Source organism: Triturus cristatus, chromosome 3_2 (genome assembly GCF_964204655.1).
Source record: "Triturus cristatus chromosome 3_2, aTriCri1.1, whole genome shotgun sequence".
NCBI classification, from domain to species: Eukaryota; Metazoa; Chordata; class Amphibia; order Caudata; family Salamandridae; genus Triturus; species Triturus cristatus.
The window spans coordinates 892,048,528-892,069,286 of NC_140584.1; the positions used below are offsets into that span (position 1 = coordinate 892,048,528).

The 20,759-nt window shown below is 44.1% G+C and overlaps 1 protein-coding gene across 1 annotated transcript in view; it reads left to right on the top strand.

The window, feature by feature from the left end:
• The window catches only part of ITGAE (integrin subunit alpha E), an 847,690-nt gene that overhangs the window by 204,063 nt on the left and 622,868 nt on the right, over positions 1 to 20,759 (top strand). Inside the window, exon 4 of the mRNA XM_085649316.1 lies at positions 4,221 to 4,270. Coding sequence (XP_085505442.1) covers positions 4,221 to 4,270 — 50 coding nt within the window. The remainder of the gene's footprint in view (positions 1 to 4,220; positions 4,271 to 20,759) is intronic.

Sequence of the window (20,759 nt, forward strand, 5' to 3'; positions counted from 1 at the left end):
GAACAAAGCTAATTCCAATACTACTGAACTTATTCAAGAGCCATTTGCAGGTGAAATCTGTGCTGGAAGTGTCCTTCCACTACATGGCAGAGGTGGGCAAGCGGAGAGATGACAAATTAACAGGAGCGAGCTGACAAAGAGCCAGAGCCGAGCCAAGAGTCGGCTCTGGTTCTAAGAGCCCATGCCTCGAGCCGAGCCTTAAAAATATTTGGCGTGTAAATCATGCAACAAATCATATTAGAATATGATAAGCTGTCTTCAGGAAGCGTTTTAGCCAAATACATACGCCTATTTGAGAAGTATTTACTAAAAGTAGTATTTTAAACATGCACTGTTAAACATTACAGTCTCCAAAGTGATGACAATGCTATTAATAAAATGAGAGTAAAGCCATCCCCATATGTGGCGTAGATTCCTATGATAGATGGAACTACAATACAGGATATTAAATCAAACACAAGAGAGGTTTTTGTATAACGTACATCCTGAGCTCGTATGTGATGGTGCTCTCTTGAGTGATATAGAACCAAAAGGAAGTTTGCCTAAATAAAGTATTTGCCAATGATCACACAATTTGGTCAAGCAGGGAAGCTGGGATTGACCTCAAATGTTTCACACTGTGCAATTCAGCCACTAGATGTGTATCTCTTTCTAGCATCAAATGTTAAGGGGTTGTCTTTCCATTTATTTTGCAGTTTGATATAGCACAAACCCTGGCAAAGGATGTAAGAGTGCTTCACAACAGACACAGTTACACGTTTTATTTTAAACACAGGGTGATTTTCCAGAATTCACAAGATGATGAGCAGAGGCTGGAATTCGACCTTCTTACACAGTGTGCTCAGCAGCTGTACCTGGAGGTCCGGGAGGAGATGTAGGGGCAAAATGAAAAATAGGATCAGAAGTGGAAGTTCAAGGAGACGGAGGACCAAGACTACTTCATAACATGGTCCACCGAAGGTGGATGAGGCGCACCAGGAATCATAAAATGAGGATGTGGCTGGAGACCTGGGTGGGGGCGGGGCAGCAGGATCAGGTGCACCACTGTGAGTGGAAAATAGTAGGATTAAGTAGGCCATTGAAAGCAAGAGGGCCAAGATCAGGGGGGTCAGGAAGAACAACTCCAGGAGGACCAGGACGGCAAGGAACATATCCGTGGGAAAGAGAAACCAGAGTAGTAGAATGTCAAGGACTAAGATCAGGATCATGACCTAGAAGGTGGACAAGACCGTAAGAACTAGGACCTTTGGGACCAGGAGGACAAGAGCCAGAAAGGAGGATCAGGACAAGGAGGATTCGGAGGAGCAGAGGGACAATGAGGTGGATGACCCAGAGAATAACCAAGACCAGGCGAAGAAGGACCAGGAGGAGGACCATAAGGATTGGAAGGATAAGGAGGCAGGCCAAGTGGATCAAAAGGAAGGTGTGGCCATGAGGAGGAGGATCCAGACTACGGAGAATTGGACCAGGGTCCAGAGGAAGACCAGGTGTTTGAAGAGGCAGAGACAAGAAGGCCCAGGACCCAGAATAGGGCGAGAAGGGGCACCAAGGGGAACATGTAGAGAAAGAGGGGGCTGACCAGAGTCAATAGAAAAGGAGGAGGGCAGGATGGGAAGGGGTATGTAGAGCCAGAAGAGGATGAGGATGTTGAAGATATTTAAGTGGAGGAAAAGAAACAGAATAGGAGGAGGAGAATGTGGAGAAGCAGAAGGTATAGGAGGAGAACCAAGAAAAACAGAGGAAGAACACCAGGAGGAGGAGGTGGCAAATGTTATTCTATGCTAGATGTAGAAGAACTCTTATAGACAATTCTTAGGCACTCCTCTTGGATTACAGACCTTATTCCCCCCCCCCCCCTGATTTTCAGTCCACTTAACCAGTGCTGACCATCTGAAATACCTTAAAAAGCATTTTGTTTGTGACGAAATATATAAACAAGAACAGCTTTACTATCCCAATTTTCCTTCTTGCTTATTTCTATTGAGGCACAAACTTAAAAAGAAACGCCTCATAAAAGAGATCCATGAAGGGATGACTGATTGAAAACAATTTCACCCTAGTTTCTGGCCACCTGTGCCTGGTTTGGTAAAAGTTTACATTTCCAAACTGTGCAGTGGTCGGGCTGTCACAGGCGGGGCAACCGAAAGCTGATGATACAGTCCAAACAGAAGCTTGCTGGCATCATGCAAGTAGTCAAGCTGCTTCTCTAAATGTTGGAGTTTGATTCCTTACAGTGCTGTTGAGCCCCAGTTGCTCTTCATTGAAAAGGGCGATGCTTATGAGCAGCAATACCTGTGGACTGAGACGAAAGGAGATCAAAGGTTCAAGTCTACCAACATATGTAAAATGTCAGAAGTGCATTCATTTTGGCAGACTTGACAATACCCTGATGTCCTCATGTTAAAGATGTTTATAGAACGTGAATGATCCCTAGGCACTATCAGTGGGGATATATATTTAAATGTCATATCAAGCCCTTATCTATGTGGAAATGAGCTAACGGTTCCCAAACTGTGGTTCGGGGACCCCTGGGGGTCTGCCAAGCCTCCTCAGGGGGTCCGCAGCTACTTAGATAATTACATATTATTAACAGATTAATAAGGTGTATATAAATAAAGAAGCTAAATGTGCAATTGAACACTAAAACGTACTGTAAATGTAAAGGAATTTGAAATTGGAGGCTAAAAATTAACGTAGTATCTCAGATTGATTTGTGGCAGCAGTATAGGTGTGTCAAACAGAATATAGTATGGATGAAAAGTGGCCACAATTGACTTTAGAAAAGCTCCAACCTTTCTATTAAAATAAACAAAAATATATATATATATATTTTTATATGTGTTTGCCAATTAAATGGGTCAACATTTGAGTGTTTATTTGCTGAATGTTTTTTGCTGTATTTTTTGTGTATTGTTTTGTGGCTTAGTCTGGTGTCCCCCGCTTCCAGTAAGGAATCGTGGGGGGGTCCAAAATTATTCAGTGGGGGTCCCCGGATTCCAGTAATGATTAAGTGGGGGTCCCCAGAAGTCAAAGATTTGGGACCCACTGAGCCATGGCATGTCATTAACCAGTTACCGCATTCTTTGATAAACACTGCTCAACTGAAAAATACAAGCAAGAGAGCACTGTGGCAATCAGAAAACTCATTTTGATCTCATAAGAAGACAGATCAGCATCGGACTATGATAAAAAATTGGCCTTGGTAGCAAAATAAAAGTGGCCCTCATTAGGGAACCAGATAGTAAAGACACACTGGGTATTTTGCAAGGTATGGGAGCCTGCATAGATTTGTGTTTACTGCAGATAGTGATTAGTGCAGGGGATGATTGCTGTAATATCAGAATAATCATCAGTATGATCTGACCCACCTGGCCACAAAACAGGCCTACGAACAGCTAAAAAATGCCCACACACCAATCTGTCAGACCAGCCCATCAAATACTGCCTATTTGCCCTATAGACCTGTCCAACCCTGGTTCGACTTAATTCACCTGCAAGAGATGCACAATCTGGCAGCCATCTTTAAGTCTCAAGCTCAGGTCTAAAAAGGATAGCTTTAGGTGTGCAATGTACCAAGGGCATAAAATACATTGAATGTCTGATGATTGAGTTTGGTCATACATTGTAATGCAAGTATCCCATACGAAGTGGAATGATACAATCAAAAATCCAATAGCATTAGTTGTGAGAAATATACTCCTCAAGGGCAGCACAGTGAACAACAATGGTTCTTGGAGATGCAGTTTTTTTTAAAACAAATAAATAAAGAGCAGGTATTTGAGCAAAAGGAAAATGTACATTAAGCAAAGAATACATGAAAAATTATTATTTACCTTTTATATCCATTTTCGATATGGAGTATTTAGTTTTTTGCAACAGCATTTCTGAATTATGTCGATTACATTAACGCCAGTGCCATTTTTCACCTATGTTTGTACCAATGTTTTTTTACACCTGTCACTCAACGCTGGTGCAAGCTAGCAGCAGCACGAGAGCAATGTACGTAAACCGGAAACAATAGTGCTCTATTACGAGTGCAATCTGTGATATTCAGCCCAGGTGTACAGGTCAAACGCGTCCTGAGATGCTGTAGAACCACAATCTCGGTGCACATTAGTCAGACAACAATTCAGACAGCAAGTGCAGCTGAAGAAAACAGTTTTGTAACTGAAAGCAGCCGTACGTTTTTACTTATGCTTCTGTTTGACCTCTTGTTACAGGCAAAGCTTGGCCCAGCGCATCTCTTGCAAGACATTCCAACTCCTTTTTGGTGAGTAAGTATATTGGTGGATCAGTTGCGCTGCTAAATAAATGAGTTGCGAATGGAACTGGCTAGTATTGTTCAGGATTTGCGAGTAGAATAACAGAATGCACACATCTCCACACTGTGTTTACACTGTGCTGGGAGTCACACAAAAAGCACACAATTTGTCAAATACTGAGCAAAACTCTTGAAATTTCAGAAGCTAACTCCAGGTTAAAATCTTATGAAAAATAAGGGTTTATCTTTAGGGCCTGGTTACGAGATTAGGCATTATTAAGTGCCTCTGATAAATAATGATACCACGAGGTATGTTATTAATTGCGTACAATAAATATCACCTATTGCAAAGTTAATGTGGAATAACATATGGATTTTGGTGTTTAATGCACCAAAATCCACGTGATTCAGTAAATGTAGGCTTTCCTCTGCTAAATTTTGGCAGGTTTGACTAGCAGAAATTCAACAAAGGTTGAGGAATGTTACGCATTCTATCATTATCGAATACAATAAATCAAACTCATTCAAACTTGTAAATCCGACCCATGCATAAACAGGGGTTCTGACCCATGCGTAAACAGGGGTTTACGCATGTTTTGGAATTAACCAACCTACTCATAGTCAGGCACTAAGGCTATTAGATGATGAGTAACTATCTAGATCGCATTACAGAAAATAATATTTAGGGCTTGATTACGAGTTTCTCTAATATTCCTACCCGTGCGTAAATTTAACACCAAAATCTGCATGTTATTCCCGAGAACTTCATAATAGGTGCTATTTCACCCAATAATTAGCAAACCCCGTGGTATCGTTATTTACCAGGTGCGATAAATAGCACCTATACTTGTAATCAGGCCCTTCATAGAGATAGTGTTTAACAGCATATGTAATTAAAATGAAATTATACTGTCCCCTTACATTGTTGTTCTTGGTATCCTCTGCATGACAATAATTAATTAGTTGCAAGCACCTCAGTTGAATTACATTTTGATCTATTGTAAGCTATTTTGTATTTCATTAGTTTTGAAGGGGCATATCAGCAAGGGCTTTATCTCCTCTTTTTTGGCTTGAAAAGCCAAAAAAGGAGATAAAACTATCGCCCTATCAACAAAATCGCATGTTAGCACCCTTTTTCCCTATGCCTCCCTTTGCATCTCTAATGCAAAGTGGGCGTTCCTTCCGAAAATAACTGGAGAAATGTCGCTAACCGACATTTCTCCAATTATCAATTGGCACGCTAACAAGCATAGCGATAAGAAAAGTAGCGCTAACCGCGGTTATCTCTACTTTCCTTACGCCTGCTTTTAGTTTGACTTAGCCATGATATCCAATGGAAGGTGGATATCATGGTTAAGTATGCCCTGCCCTATCAACAACGTAGCGCCAAACATTGTGCTTAGCGATAATTATCGCCGGTTGTTGATGATATGTCCCCAAGTTAGTTATTGGACAACAAACACAAATATATATGTATTGTATTTTACTGTTGTGAAGAGTGTAGAATAATGATAATACATAAGAGGACACCATTAAGTTATTTATGTCAAATATTGTTGCTATCAAGTTAAATTGTCCTTTACGCAAGCAAGCAAAGATATGATGGTTTTCTTATTGCAAGTTCAGCTAAAACATTTTGAAATAGGATTATATATGTCTGGCACAGATTATATGTTGTGGTAGCTCGTGATTTAATTAAACTGTAAAAATATTGCTTAGTTTTGTAGTGGATTTCCATTCTTTATTGGATTGGCTGCAAACCTTAATTAGGTTGGGGGTGATTCTGTACTTTGTGTCAGGTGTTAGATTGACGGAGAATTGGTTTTTGTTTTGTGATGTAGGTGAATTGGGATTTGTATAGTGAAAAGTTTTACTTACGTTTGGGTTATTTCTTAACTTAAATTAGACACTGGATCCGTGGCCAGTTTGTATTTGGTGTTAGGTCATTTGAAGATTAGAATCTGACTTTGGATTTACTGAATATTTTTAGTTGTTGTATGGTTAGCAAATAATGCATGTTGGAAGCATTGACTGTTCCATTATCTGGATAAAAACGACTTTGGGACTGCCAGCATTGGGATTGTGTTTTTAAGAATATTTTTTACATTTTTAATAGAAACAATATTAAATATGTTTGCATTTTAACAGTCAACCTACTGAATGGGTAGGCTCAATACATCTAGATTACATTGCCCGGACCTCTGAACTGAGGAAAAAATTATATTGCCCAGTTTTGTCCAAGCTGTTGGAAGGTAGAGCATGTCAAAATGGAACTAGTCCACTTCCAAGGGTACAGGACTGGGGTGACACCACCTGTGGGACAGGACGCACAGCTGATCCTCTCCCTGACCAACGACCCCGCCGCCGCCAGAGCCAACCTGCACGAAGGGATGAGAGAGGTAGCCGAGTGGATGACGACGAGCCGCCTGAAGCTGAACACAGATAAGACGGAGGTCCTCATCCTGGGCTCCTCGCCCTCCGCCTGGGACGACTCCTGGTGGCCCCTCGCCCTGGGCACCGCACCCAAACCAACGGACCACGCACGCAACCTGGGTTTCATCTTGGACTCCTCCCTCTCCATGACCAGGCAAGTCAACGCCGTCTCCTCGTCGTGCTTCAACATCCTGCGCATGCTTCGGAAGATCTTCTGGTGGATCCCCACAGAGACCAGGAAGACCGTCACCCAGGCCCTCGTCACCAGCCGACTGGACTACGGCAACGCACTCTACGCCGGAACCACCGCCAAGTTCCAGAAGAGACTCCAGCGCATCCAGAACGCCTCAGCCAGACTCATCCTCGACATCCCACGACACAGCCACATCTCCGGACACCTAAGAGACCTGCACTGGCTCCCGGTCAACAAGAGAATCACCTTCCGCCTCCTTACCCACGCACACAAAGCTCTCCACGACCAAGGCCCGAGGTACCTCAACAACCGAATCAACTTCTACGCCCCCAAACGCCACCTCCGATCCGCCAGCCATGCCCTCGCCGCCATCCCACGCATCCGCAGAGCCACTACAGGAGGAAGGTCCTTCTCCTACCTGGCCTCCAAGACCTGGAACTCCCTCCCGGCCGACCTGCGCCTGACCCAAGACCACCTCTCCTTCAGGAAGAAGCTCAAGACCTGGCTGTTCGAGCAGTAGCGGCACCCCCCCCCCCCGCAAGCGCCTCGAGACCCTACGGGTAGGTAGTGCGCTCTATAAATGTCTTTGATTGATTGATTGATTGACTGAGCCCAGGTGCTGGGTGCAAGTTGGTTGGAGCCTGTACTGTCCCTGAGGCTTCTGATCAGGAAGCCAGCCAATTAGCCCTTGGTGTCACTCTGGTGGTCCTAGGTTCAATATGCAGGTCCAGTCCTACACTCAGGCAGCAGGACAACAGGCAGCAGGGTAGCAGGGCAGCAGAGTCGCAGTGCCTTTTGCAGAGGAGCAGAGCAAGCCTTTTGAGTCTTCCACAGGTCCAGAGGTTTATTGAAGGGTTGGGTCTGAGGGTATACTATTTATACCTGATGCCCAGTAAAAGTAGGTTATAAAGGTTTCTACCCCCTGAGGTGTACGGCATCCTCTTTCTACTTGTCCTGGCCCAGCTCGTCTGAGGACACAAAAGACTAGTGACAAGCCCTTTGTATGTGTGTTTAGGCAGGACCTTTCTGATGTGCAAGTGTTTTAGGAGAGCTCTGTCTCCTCATTAAGTCACAGTGGCTCACTCTGCCAGCACCTATCTTCCCTTTATCTCACTGTATGGGAGAAATACACACGGCCCAACTGCCAGCTACACGTAGTCATGTGACCCAGAGGCAGGCTGCAGGAACCAAATGGTCAGGACAAGAAAATGGCAACTTTCTAAAAGTGGCATTTTTAGAATTGTGACTTAAAAGCCAATTTTACAATTAGAGAGGGCTTTACATTACATCTTTTTAGACACCAAACTCGACCTATTAATATCTGCTCTCTATTAAAAATTATAATTTATTAAACGAAATAAAGAAACCCAATGTTATTCTATGGGAGGTAGGCCTTGCATTAGCGAAGAAACAAATTTAAGAGTTTTTCACTACGAGGACATGTAAAACTTAAAACTCCATGTACATATCCACATTTTTTAATATGTTACACCCTAGGGGTGATGTATATCTATAAAAAGGAAGGTTTGGGCTTGGCAAAATAAAAGGCAGTTTAAATAAACGGGTACAGGCTGCAGTGGCAGGCCTGAGACAGGTTTTACAAGACTACATAAGTGGGTGGTAAAATCAGTGCAGCAGCCTGACTAGTATCATCTAATTTACAGGCCCGGGGTCAAATTTACCATGTCTAGGGGAGAGATCACAAGCACTACAACACTGGTTAGCAATGGTAAAGTGCACATAGTTCTAAGGCCAACAAAAACGAGATCAGCAAAAATTGGAGTGGTGAAAGCAAAAGGTTTGGGAAAAGACCACACTAAGGCTGACATGTCTAACAGTGACCATAGCGAATACTGAATCATCATCTTTTATATCAATATTTGACAACTGAAATCCAGTCGCAAAACATTCATATTTGACCAACACGTCAAAGGAGGTGCTAATGCACTTGTAAAATGGAAGTTCACATTTAAATAAAGAATGTCAGATCTATCAGGACTCTAACTCTAGCAAGTGCTGAGATACTCCTTTGGGAGTGAGTCACCACGCTATAGAAGAAAAGATAACGTATCACAACTCTCATGTTTTCTTAACTTTCTGTGTCTGAGTCACTTGCTGTTCGCAAGTGTTGAAGATACCATATAGCGTAAAAACCATAAACAAATAGATACATTTGGTTTGATTTGTAGCTTGATAAATGTAGTTGATTTAGCTGTAAGTTGATTTGTAATTTTCTGCTTGGCGTAGTCCATGCCTGGCAGCAGGGGTTGTGGTTTTGGTGTTTGATGGCCAGCTTGTTTCTGAACTAATAATGTTCCTATGCGTTTTGTCAAAGGGATAAAGTACTATTTATGAATCTGCAACACATTATGGAGGGATAGCTGGAGGCAAGAATGCTGCTTTCGGGACATCTTCAATTCTCAATCCCATTTTACAGCATTATTAAATGATCCAAGTAGGACTATAAAATAAGTAGAATAAGAAATAGTTCAGTGGAAATAGAAATACTAAAGGTCATCAGTTTTAGCTCAGGTACAATGTATCACGCATGAAACAATGTATTTGCAACTAATTCTAAATGAAGTTGCAAAGTGTTTTTAAAATAATTTAAAGTTTTATGAGATGAAGCATCTACAAACACCATGGCACTTAACGAATACCATACCTCAAGTGTTAGAAATCATGACCTGTTTGCAATGTCCCCCACTTTTTGCCCCATTTGAGACCCCCTGGATGCAGGTTTTCTGAGTCTGAAAGTGCCCAGGGCTCTGCTGGGCAGGCCCAGGAGCAGTGCTATGTTGGAAACAGTTCTAGGATGAACACACAGTGAAAACATACACATGCTTTAGGGTACACTATGTGTTAGGGTACACCTATGATTGGCATGGCCTACCCTATAAGTCCCTAGCACATAATAGGGCAGGGGGATTTAAACTACCTTTAAGTCCTAAGCACATAGTTCGGCATGGCAGTTTATAGGCCAGCAGCCTTTGTGGCACTTGCATGTGTGCTAGTTTACAAAAACCCCTGGGGTGTTTTTGAGTGAGGAAATGGCGCCTCCCTAGTGTATGCCGTTTTTTTGTTCCAAGTATTAGTGCGGTGCATAGGTGAGGGAAGCTAACACCCTAAAACCTCAGATATGGACCCAAGATGAGGTCCACTGCAAACAAAACTCATGTCCTGTGCACACACTATTGGTTTGGTAAGTTCGGCCCTAGTTTAGCCAGTTTCATGAAACAAACAATTATATTCAACACATATTCTTATTATTCAAGGATTTTGCGAAATGTTCTTTGTTTCTTTTATTCAAGTCGATCGCCCAGCCAACATGTGCTTTGTCGTGGGTGATTGCCCAAATGACTTCTTCAGGGCTGTTGGGAAGGTAAAAATATGCTTTTGTTCTCCCCGCCGGTTTTACTTCCGGCCCAGCTGTAATAAGGGTTTGGCCCCTGGTTCTATGATTTCTAAATTGTCAGCAGATGCTTTATTCCCGGGTTCACCCGCACACCCACGGAGACTATTACATCGTTAGCGTACTCGCTATGAGATCATCCTATGCCTAATAATACTGGTGAAAATAATAGTTTGGAGGATTAAACACCGGCATTAAATTGAAGAAGTTTCAATCAATCAATAAATCTTTATTTCGGCAATATTTCAGCCATAAAAGAACAGATAAAAAATATAACAATAAAACATACAGTAGTGAGCAATAACTACAATTTCAGGGTCTAATATAGACCAAAACTACTAACCACTGTTTGAAATTAAGAAGCTCCTTTTGATCCAAATAGTATGCAAATACTTAGAGAGTGCAAACACAATATGCCCTGCAGTGTCAGTTTTGAAAATCCTTAGTGCATCAGAACATTTCCGGAAGCCTAAATTTCTACAGATTGGTACTATCCAGTACTTGCGGGCTCTACTATAGAGAGGACAAAAAAATAAAATATGGCATTCATTTTCATTATCCATACCACAGCCTGGACATTGGGAGGTCCCTGACGATGACCATTTGCTGGTAAGACACGCAATAGGAAGGGAGCCAAACCTCCATTGTATGTAAAGCTTCCTAGCCAGAGTAGGGTAAATCACATTCAAATAATCTTCAAATGAATATACAATTTTAACCTCTAAGAATGCTTTTACCATTGAACCATTCTGCGAATCATGCAACCAAACACTGGAGCAACGAGATCTGTAGTACTCTGTAAAAGAATTCCCTGAAATCTCACTACAGGCTGTTGCCGGGTTGAACCACAAATCCGCAAAGCCCATTGCCAATAGTTCTTGTTTGATATAAGAGAGCCAGGGAATATGTGCTGCTTTGCTTAGACCCAATATTTCTTGGAGTTCAGTTCTGTACTGGAGAAGTTCGGGCGTCAGCCAAAGCCTCCTCCAAAACCTAAGAGGTTTAATGGCTAATTCCTCCTGAATAGGAGGTAGACCCAGGTCAAGCCTTAGCGGTAGGAGAGGTGTACTTTGGGGAAGCAGGAGCAGCTGCCGCAGAAATCTATTCTCTACTTTGGTAATTTCAGGTCTCTCTGCATGCCCCCATAATTCCCCTCCATACAATGCCGCCGCTCTTGCCCTCGATTTATAAATTTCAAGCCCAGGGCTTATAGGCTTATAAGTGGAGGCATTTGTCATTTTTAGTATTCCCCCAGCTATTTGGGTCAATTTAAGTTGTGATTTGGCCAGATGAGGGCCCCAGGAGAGATTTTCACTTAATGTGACGCCTAGATATTGAAATGTGTGGACTCTCTCCAGTAAAACCGAATCCAGGGTGGGTGGTGGTCTGGTGTGTGATGAGGGGTTAAAGATCATAAATTTGGTCTTGTCTACGTTTATCTGTAAACCATGTTCACAACAAAAGTTGTAGAAACCGTTCAGTATGCGTTGTATCCCCATAAGTGACTTAGATAATAGCAAGGTGTCGTCGGCAAACATTATAGCCGCGACTTTCTTGCCTGCAATCTGGGTGCATCATTGTTTGGCACTGCATCCAAGTAAGATATCATCCCATTTACATTTAAACAGAACAAGGTGGGTGCCAGGACACACCCTTGCCTGACACCCTTGTTTACCGGAAACCTAGCAGACAGTACACCCCCTCTCCCACACCTGACCTGTGCAAAATTTTGGGTGTGCAGCCTCACCAATAGCCCCAATAAAGAATTCGGAACTCCCAAATCCCGCAAGACAGCCCAGAGTTTACCCCTGGGGACAGTATCGAACGCTGAACGTAAGTCTACAAACACCATGTAGAGGCTGCCACCCTCTACCGTCACAGTCTTCCAATACAGCATTATTAAACGGAAGATCTGGTCCATGGTGGATGTTTTGCTCCTAAAACCCGCCTGATATGGTGAAAGAATTTCATAATAACAAAAAAGGGGGGGAGGGTCCGAGGGAAAATTTAAAGACCAAGACAGACTCAATCCCCCATACAATTACTAATACAACAAGGAATCTGTCAGTCTGAAAACATGGGCACAGTCGCTAAAAAGGTAAGAATAAGCGAAGAGTTTGAAAAAGGAGCCTCAGAGTGCTGTAGGATTTATTAGGATTTCCATCAAAAACCAGTGTTTGGTGAATATCATCATCTGGATATCCACACCTTCCCACCACTGTGATTCACTCCATCTTGGAGTTTAATTCGTGGTTAGTTGATAACCGGAGCACATTTTTGAGGCCCATGGAGGGGGAAGGAGAGAAGACAGCCAAGCCGCTAATAGGGGCAAGATGTGTGATATATACCAAAATGATATATAAGTGGTGCAGTGCAGTAAGGTGAAATATTAAAAAAGGATAAGGAGGAAAAAAAAAGTTTATTGAGAAATATTCCTGCCAATCCTTATCTAAAAATGGTGCAGAAACAGCTTCTAACAAATAGGCTGTTTGACAATAGGGTCGACATGTTTCAGCCTGCTTGCCTGGAGGGTCAAATGGCTTTCGTCAGGACCTTCATTATATTATCGCTACTGCAGCAAAAGTGAGTGAGAAAATTATAAATTGTGAAGTAATGTTAAAAAATACAACCTTATTATGGTGTATAACTTCTTCGTACTGTCAGTGTGTATATGAACATCTGCGGAAATACGAAAAGAGAATCAAAAAGCAACAAAGTGAGTGAAACCATCGGACAAACTCTCGCTTAGAACGCTGTGCCTTAATCTCAAGTGCTTACCTGATCAGCACGAGAAGTGAGCCTCACCTCACCCGGTAATGACTCAGGTTTGAAGGAGGCCCCGCCCTACAAAGTTGAATAAAATGTGGGGAGAATGAGTGCGATGAACCATGAGATACGATGGTTCAAAATCTAAAAATTGAGACATTCGTCTGAATGTCCATTACATGCTCTGCTTTGAACGCTGAAGTGACTTCACCCAAGAAAACAAGACAACACCTGAGTTGATAAACTTTGCAGACGCGCAAATGTTCTGACAGTGGTGGAACACGCAGTGCACAATTACGCCACGTCTGTTACAAAGTTTTAGAGTTTCAAAGTTTTTAAGTTTAGACCGCTTACCTCTCCGTCGGTACCTCGATGTGAAGTCTGAGCCGTTTGGGAGGTAACCGGCATCACAGGTGAGTGGTGTTAAAAACATACGCTTTGGTTAAGCGACGACCTGATTCGTCAACGTGGGACCAATGGGTTACTGTGTTTGGTTTGTTATGGCCTCTGATAGGGCCATGGAAAGCCCGAGGTCTCGCGGGACTTCGAGAATAACTACAGAATGGCGTCAGCGTGTCAGGAAGGTGTAGTTCCGATAGGGTCATGTAAAGCCCGAGGTCGTGCGGGACTTCGAGAATGACTACAGAATGACGTCAGCGTGTCAGGAAGGTGTAGTTCCGTATATGTGTGCATACGGGTGATGAAACTTTATCAATCAGCTTGACGCGAACATACCGCCATATGATAGATAGATTGGATCTAGCGATTAGTTCAAGTCATAGATCTAAATGAGGTTAATATTAATCACCATACCATGGGATTCCACAGTCGACATTAATCAGATGTAACCCATGAGTATAGCATGCGCTGTAAATGCATCATGTACTTTTTCTTGTAAGAGGCAGATAGTCTAAAAACTTAATCACTATCTCAGGATGAACCTTGATCAGTGGAGAGTTATAATGAGATCCACGGAATATCATCGTTCAATCCTTTTTGAAAAGTACCAATTTTGAACACCCAGCGTTGTTCTTTTAAAAACAAAAAGCGAGATGTATCACTTACATGTGATGGGATAAAGGGTTTCTCTAAGACTGTCCACCAAAAATCGTTGGCTTGGTGCTTTACCTCATAGAAGTGACGTGTCAGTCTCGTATTAGTCTTGTTACAGCGAAAGGTGCTTTTATGTTCTAGCATTCGCAGTCTGACTTTACGAGTGGTCATCCCTATATACCGGAGTTTACAGGGGCATTCGATCATATAGATTAGATTGTCACTATTGCAGTTGGTAAAAGATCTTTGTTCCCATGGTGTGTTCGTGCCTATGTCTAGTGTTGTAGAATGGCTAGTCTGTGGGCATATTGAGCACGTCCCGCATGGGTGGTGTCCTTGTACTGCAGGTAGGTCCCATAAAGTGCCAATGGGACGTGGTCTTACTTCGCGGGGTCGTGTATGAACCAATTTGTCTCTAAGGTTTCTGCACCATTTTTAGATAAGGATTGGCAGGAATATTTCTCAATAAACTTTTTTTTCCTCCTTATCCTTTTTTAATATTTCACCTTACTGCACTGCACCACTTATATATCATTTTGGTATATATCACACATCTTGCCCCTATTAGCGGCTTGGCTGTCTTCTCTCCTTCCCCCTCCATGGGCCTCAAAAATGTGCTCCGGTTATCAACTAACCACGAATTAAACTCCAAGATGGAGTGAATCACAGTGGTGGGAAGGTGTGGATATCCAGATGATGATATTCACCAAACACTGGTTTTTGATGGAAATCCTAATAAATCCTACAGCACTCTGAGGCTCCTTTTTCAAACTCTTCGCTTATTCTTACCTTTTTAGCGACTGTGCCCATGTTTTCAGACTGACAGATTCCTTGTTGTATTAGAAAGAATTTCATACTCATTGATCCACTCCTGCAAACGATCTAGAATAAGACGTGCGAATATTTTTTGGGGGACATCAATGAGACTAATGGGTCTATAATTGACGGGGAGCAGGGGAGAACCCTTTTTATAAATCGGTATAATTTCTGCTCCCAGCCAGGTGTCCGGAACCTCAGCACCATACAGGATAGAATTAAATAGAGCACATAAATACGGCGCCCATATCATTGGCTGTTCTTTAAACATGTCCCCAGGGAGTTTGTCTATGCCTGGTGCTTTACCCATCATCAATTTTGCAAGAGCATTAGTGACATCCTCTAAAGAAAATTCCAGGGCCTCATCATCCCCTGGAGGGGGAGCATGGAAGGGCAAGAGATCTAGATCGGAAGTTGCTGCATAAAGGGATTTAAAGTGAGATTCCCACACCCCCGCATCTAGATTAACTTCAATCGCGTTACGGGGTTGATCACACCCTGTGTTCACGATGGCCCAAAATCTCCGCGCTTCCTTATTGGCAAGTGCTGTGGCTAAATTCTCCCATCTCTCCCGATCCCAGTCTATTTTAGCCTGTTTCATAACTTCTTTGTAAGAGTGTCTAAGGGCACGGATGGTTAGCCTATCACTACCGATTTTGATGGCATAAATCAGGTCGGATTTAGCTCTCCTGCACATGGCATTATACCAAGACATTAGGGAATTCCTAGGCTTACTCGAAGTAACAATAGGGTTAAAAATGCCTGCCAGAGTGTCGACCAATTCCTTGTGGACAGTAATCAGGTTCTTGGGTGTACCGGTAAGCTGCCCATGTGCCCAGATATCACTTGCCCTTATAAGAAAAGGAAGGATGAGTGAGTATAAACCTGAGAGAGCGTCCCTCCTCTCTCGCAGGTTCCCCCACTTGACCCGCCTCCTATTATTGGTAATGACCAGGCCAGGGTCAGAGGTCGGTTCAGAATGGCTATTCAAGATATTGGGGATATCCATTTTCAGCAACAGTGCGTTATGGTCGCTGTCCGTTCTGTTCAATACCTCCAGATCCACTATCTTATGCCACAGCCTGGTCTCAACCATGACATAGTCTAGATGGGATTCCTGACCTTTTTTATTATAAGTATACTTGGAGGGGATATCTGAGGACTTCCGACCATTCACCGCCCTGACCGAATGATGAAGAGTTAAAGTCATAATCTGCATGGCCAACGGGGTCCAGGCCTTTGCGTAGTTAGTCTAACAGGGAGGGATTCCCCAAAACTCATCCTCTCCCGATAATGCCCCCTCATTCAGCCCTTGCAGGGGCTCGTAGTGGCAATTAAAATCTCCTGCAATCACATAGCGAATATCATGATTTAGAGATTCAAGGAAAGCTGATAGTTCCCCAATGGTCTTAGATTCCTTTGCCAATGCAGTTGGCCGGGAATATACATTCACTACAGCCAATTTATATGAGGAGGGCCATGTCATAAGGACACATAAAATGTCGTCCGAGTTTGTTTTAATCGGATCCACGCTGCACCCCAGATGTATACCGACCCACGTAGTCAGGCCTCCAGAGGGGCGGCCTTTACCACCCCAACGGGCTGGGATATTAAAGGCCACAAACCCCAATCTATGCGCCTCCTCCCTAGCCCAAGTCTCCTGGAATAAGATCACGTCAGAGGTATCAATAAGGGTACCCCATTCTGGACAGGCTAACTTGTTTTTCAGACCCGCCACGTTCCATGATATTAAGTTCATAAGCTGAGGGTGGCACGGGGGATTTGGTGAAGAATCTGATTGATAAGATGGACACCTCTGGGGCTGTAGTTCAATAGGCCACGCTGGAACAGCACTAGTGCTATCTGAGTTATCAGGCAAACACAGAACACCCGGAGACAGTGTGGTTTTCTCTGGGGGGAGACTGTTGGTAATCCCCGTAGTATCAGAGGAGGGCCCCTGGATACAAGTTGACAGATTGCTTTCCCCTATTACCTCAATTAACTCAGGTCCCGAAATGTTACCCCCCGTTGTTCCCTGTAGTACTTGTTTATGCCTGGGCAGTCAGTCAACCTGATCCAGAAGACTGTATCTGTTTGAGCAAGGGGTGTGGGACCATTTCAGGGCGTATGGATCTCGCCTAAATTTCCCATCGCCTCCCCTGCGAGAATGTGGGATATAGGTCCAGCCATTTCCCTCTGGCCTCGAATGACCGGATGGGTAAAAAAAGGAGAGGGGGCGCACCCCTATTTTTGTTTCAAAGCGGGATGTTTCCCACTTACAGATATAGTCTACTGTCCTGACGTCCCGGAAATTGACTATAACACAGTCACCAGTTAAATTTTTAGGGGTACACCCCACCCAGCCCACCCTTCTAACCATGATGATCTCACTTTTAACATGAGGGGGCAACGGTCTATGAGTGCTAAGCCAGTGTATTGTCTTGTTTTTCAAATTAGTGAAGTCTTCGCTGCTAGGGTCACTAATTTCTGGTACCCCAGTAAGGACAACCAGATAAGGGCTTGCTGCCGGGGGCAGATCGAATCTCGGGGTAAACCCAAGTACCTCTCCCTGATTACCCTTCTGCACCATCCTTCCATTGTCATTCTCTTCAGCCAGGGAGGCCTTTCCCGTAGCAAAATTGTTTAAATTTTGCTTATCAGGGGGTCTAGCTTCGTGTTGTGCTTGTGGAGGATTACGTGTAGTGGCAGAAACTACCTGGGGAACAAGGTGCGAATTAGTGACTGGCCGAATGTCTGAGCTTAAGTAGGAGGAGGTGTCATTCACTACCCCTCCCGCCCTACCTTTAGGAATGCAATTACAGGAACATGTGGGGCGTACTTTGTTGTTGGCACCATCTATGAATCCCCTTAATTGCTGTTCGAGCTTTGTAATATGGGTCACTAAGCTATCTAGCCTTTTTTCCAATGGACCAAGGAGAGTGCGCAGTAATGTATCTATTTTGTGTAATGTTGTTGCCTCTCCTTCTACGTTTGACGATAAAACAAAAGAATCAACATGTGCCTGGCTTACAGGGTCCCCGTGAGGCTTCAAATGGGTCGTCAATGGGAATAAGGTGTGACTACCCTGGCCTTCTATGACCACATTTGAAGTCTCTATGATTGTATTATTTCGCCTTTTTACGTGTTTAACTCCCCCAGTTTTAGTTCTAATTTCATTAGAGGGTTTGGGCTTATTTTTAGGAATCGGCTCTTTAGCGTTTCCCTTTTTATTCCGAAGGATTGGACCCTGTCTAGTCACGGGAGGTGATAGATCTCTTGAAGTAGTTGCGAGATCATCACAGCTCAGGGAATCGCTGTGTGATGTATCATCCATGAATTGGGAGAGGGGTAACGTGGTAGTTTTAACACCAGAACCATTTGGAGAGCGGGCAGTAGCAAGGAGGCCCAGCGAAGATCTCCTAGCAAGGGCAAGATCCTGTGACACTCTTCTGCATAAGATCAATACCTTGATCAATCACGGAGTTTGCTCTTACAATAAAGTGGTCAAGGGTGCCAGTAAGATTACCATTTGAAACAGGGATCCTGCTCTCTTTGGTTGCCATTTGTCAATTTAAAGAGAACAGGAAAATTAGGTCGGAGTAGTATTATGCACCAGTAAATACCGCTGTAACCTGTAAATAAGAGGTGCCACGTTCCCAGAGCGATAGCAAGAATATAACTAGAATGGTACACATACAGTTTAGTCCGAGGATTGAAGAGAGGGGGCCCGGTCCGGTCTCTTTCGGTGTCGAACGGGCTACAACGGGCCCGCCCTTGGCCCGGGCTTCGCGCCGCGCTTCATTCCGCGCGCGTTCCGCTAGCGCGACGGAAGTGGGCGGTATTTGTCCGGAGAGGTGCAGCAGGGGGAGGGCCAGGGAAGAGGACCCAGCTGCGCCGATGTTGCTCCAGGCGCTGTGGAAGCTGGTCCTCGCAGTCCCGCCCTCCTCTGGAACCGGTGATTGTGTGTGGCATGAAGGCAGCAGCAATAGGCAGGTCAGTGGTCAGGGCACACAGAGCTCTTCACACACCACGAGTTTATATCACCGAGTGGCGCCCGCGAAGCGGGTGCCGCGAGTCGCTGCGTTGAACAAGGGGGAGGGCCAGGGAAGAGGACCCAGCTGCGCCGATGTTGCTCCAGGCGCTGGGGAAGCTGGTCCTCGCAGTCCCGCCCTCCTCTGGAACCGGTGATTGTGTGTGGCGTGAAGGCAGCAGCAATAGGCAGGTCAGTGGTCAGGGCACACAGAGCTCTTCACACACCACGAGTTTATATCACCGAGTGGCGCCCGCGAAGCGGGTGCCGCGAGTCGCTGCGTTGAACAAGGGGGAGGGCCAGGGAAGAGGACCCAGCTGCGCCGATGTTGCTCCTGGCGCTGGGGAAGCTGGTCCTCGCAGTCCCGCCCTCCTCTGGAACCGGTGATTGTGTGTGGCGTGAAGGCAGCAGCAATAGGCAGGTCAGTGGTCAGAAGTTTCACTAATCGGGAATAAAGCATCTGCCCACAATTTAGAAATCATAGAACCAGGGGCCAAACTCTTATTACATTAAAACAGGCGGGGAGAACATAAGCATATTTTCAGCTTCCCAACAGCACTGAAGAAGTCGTTTGGGCAATCACCCACGACGAAACACGTGTTGGCTGGGCGATCGAATTGAATAAAAGAAACAAAGAATATTTAGCAAAATCCTTGAATAATAGGAATATGTGTTGAATATAATTGTTTATTGTTTCATGAAACTGGCTAAACTAGGGCCGAACTTACCAAACAAATAGCGTGTGCACAGGACATGAGTTTTACTTGCCTGTGTGCGCTGCTGAGAGCCTGAGGTCATTTTGAAGGCAGCCCTGTGTTAAAGCAATGTAAATTGTGCCCAAACTCGACTTTGGTGGTAGTGGCACTTAAAAAGTGATAAACTATAATATTTTGGCGTTTTAGGTCTCCCATAGGTGTACCAGGGGTGGGGGTCATGTCATTATAAGGAGAACCGTTATAAAATATGTTTTATATGCCATGGGGAAAGAGAAATTGCACGTTTCACATTCCCCATTGTAGTGAAGTGCCTCCCAAAATCGACTTTGGTGCTAGGAGCACTATGGAGTGAGGATCTACACTATAATTGCATATTTAGGACTCCTAAAGTCTCCCTTACGTGTCCCAGGGGTGGGCTCATGTAACTATAAGCAACACCTTGATAAATATGTTTTATATGCCCTGGTGATGGAAAAAGTACACAATTTATTTTCCCCATTGTAGATACATAGCCCAATAGGATAACATGGCAATAGTTTATGAATGGATAACTATCGCTAGGAATTGATGAAAATGTCATTCAAGGACATAGGAGAATGATATTGATAAATCCAAGAATATGCTATTGCTAAATTTATCCAAAAATATACAGAAAAGAAGTTATAAGACTTTCTTGTCTGCAAGCTAAAATTCAGCATTCCTGTGGTCTCCCCTGATGAAGTGATAAGTGGCTCACCCGAAAGACGCTATCTGCTGGAGAGAGCTCTGCCACACAGGAATTCCAGAGCGGGGGTAGGGGTTGTAAAGCATGAGCTGCTTCATAGGAGTAATAGGACAGGTAGAGAATACCAGGTCCATCTACCTGGCAGCCCCTCTGACCCAGCCAGATGGCAGGCTTAAGGCAGGAATTTGCAGATGGTTGGGAGAGGATAGATATGGGAATGAGCCATTCTGGAGGTTGGTTTAACTAGTTCAAGCTCCTCTGCTAAGATTTCAGCCTTACTAAATTGTAGAGGAATAGTGCTTTCTGAGAGAAGATTAAGCCACACTTTGGAGGAAGTGGTCATGCTCTGGGGTGT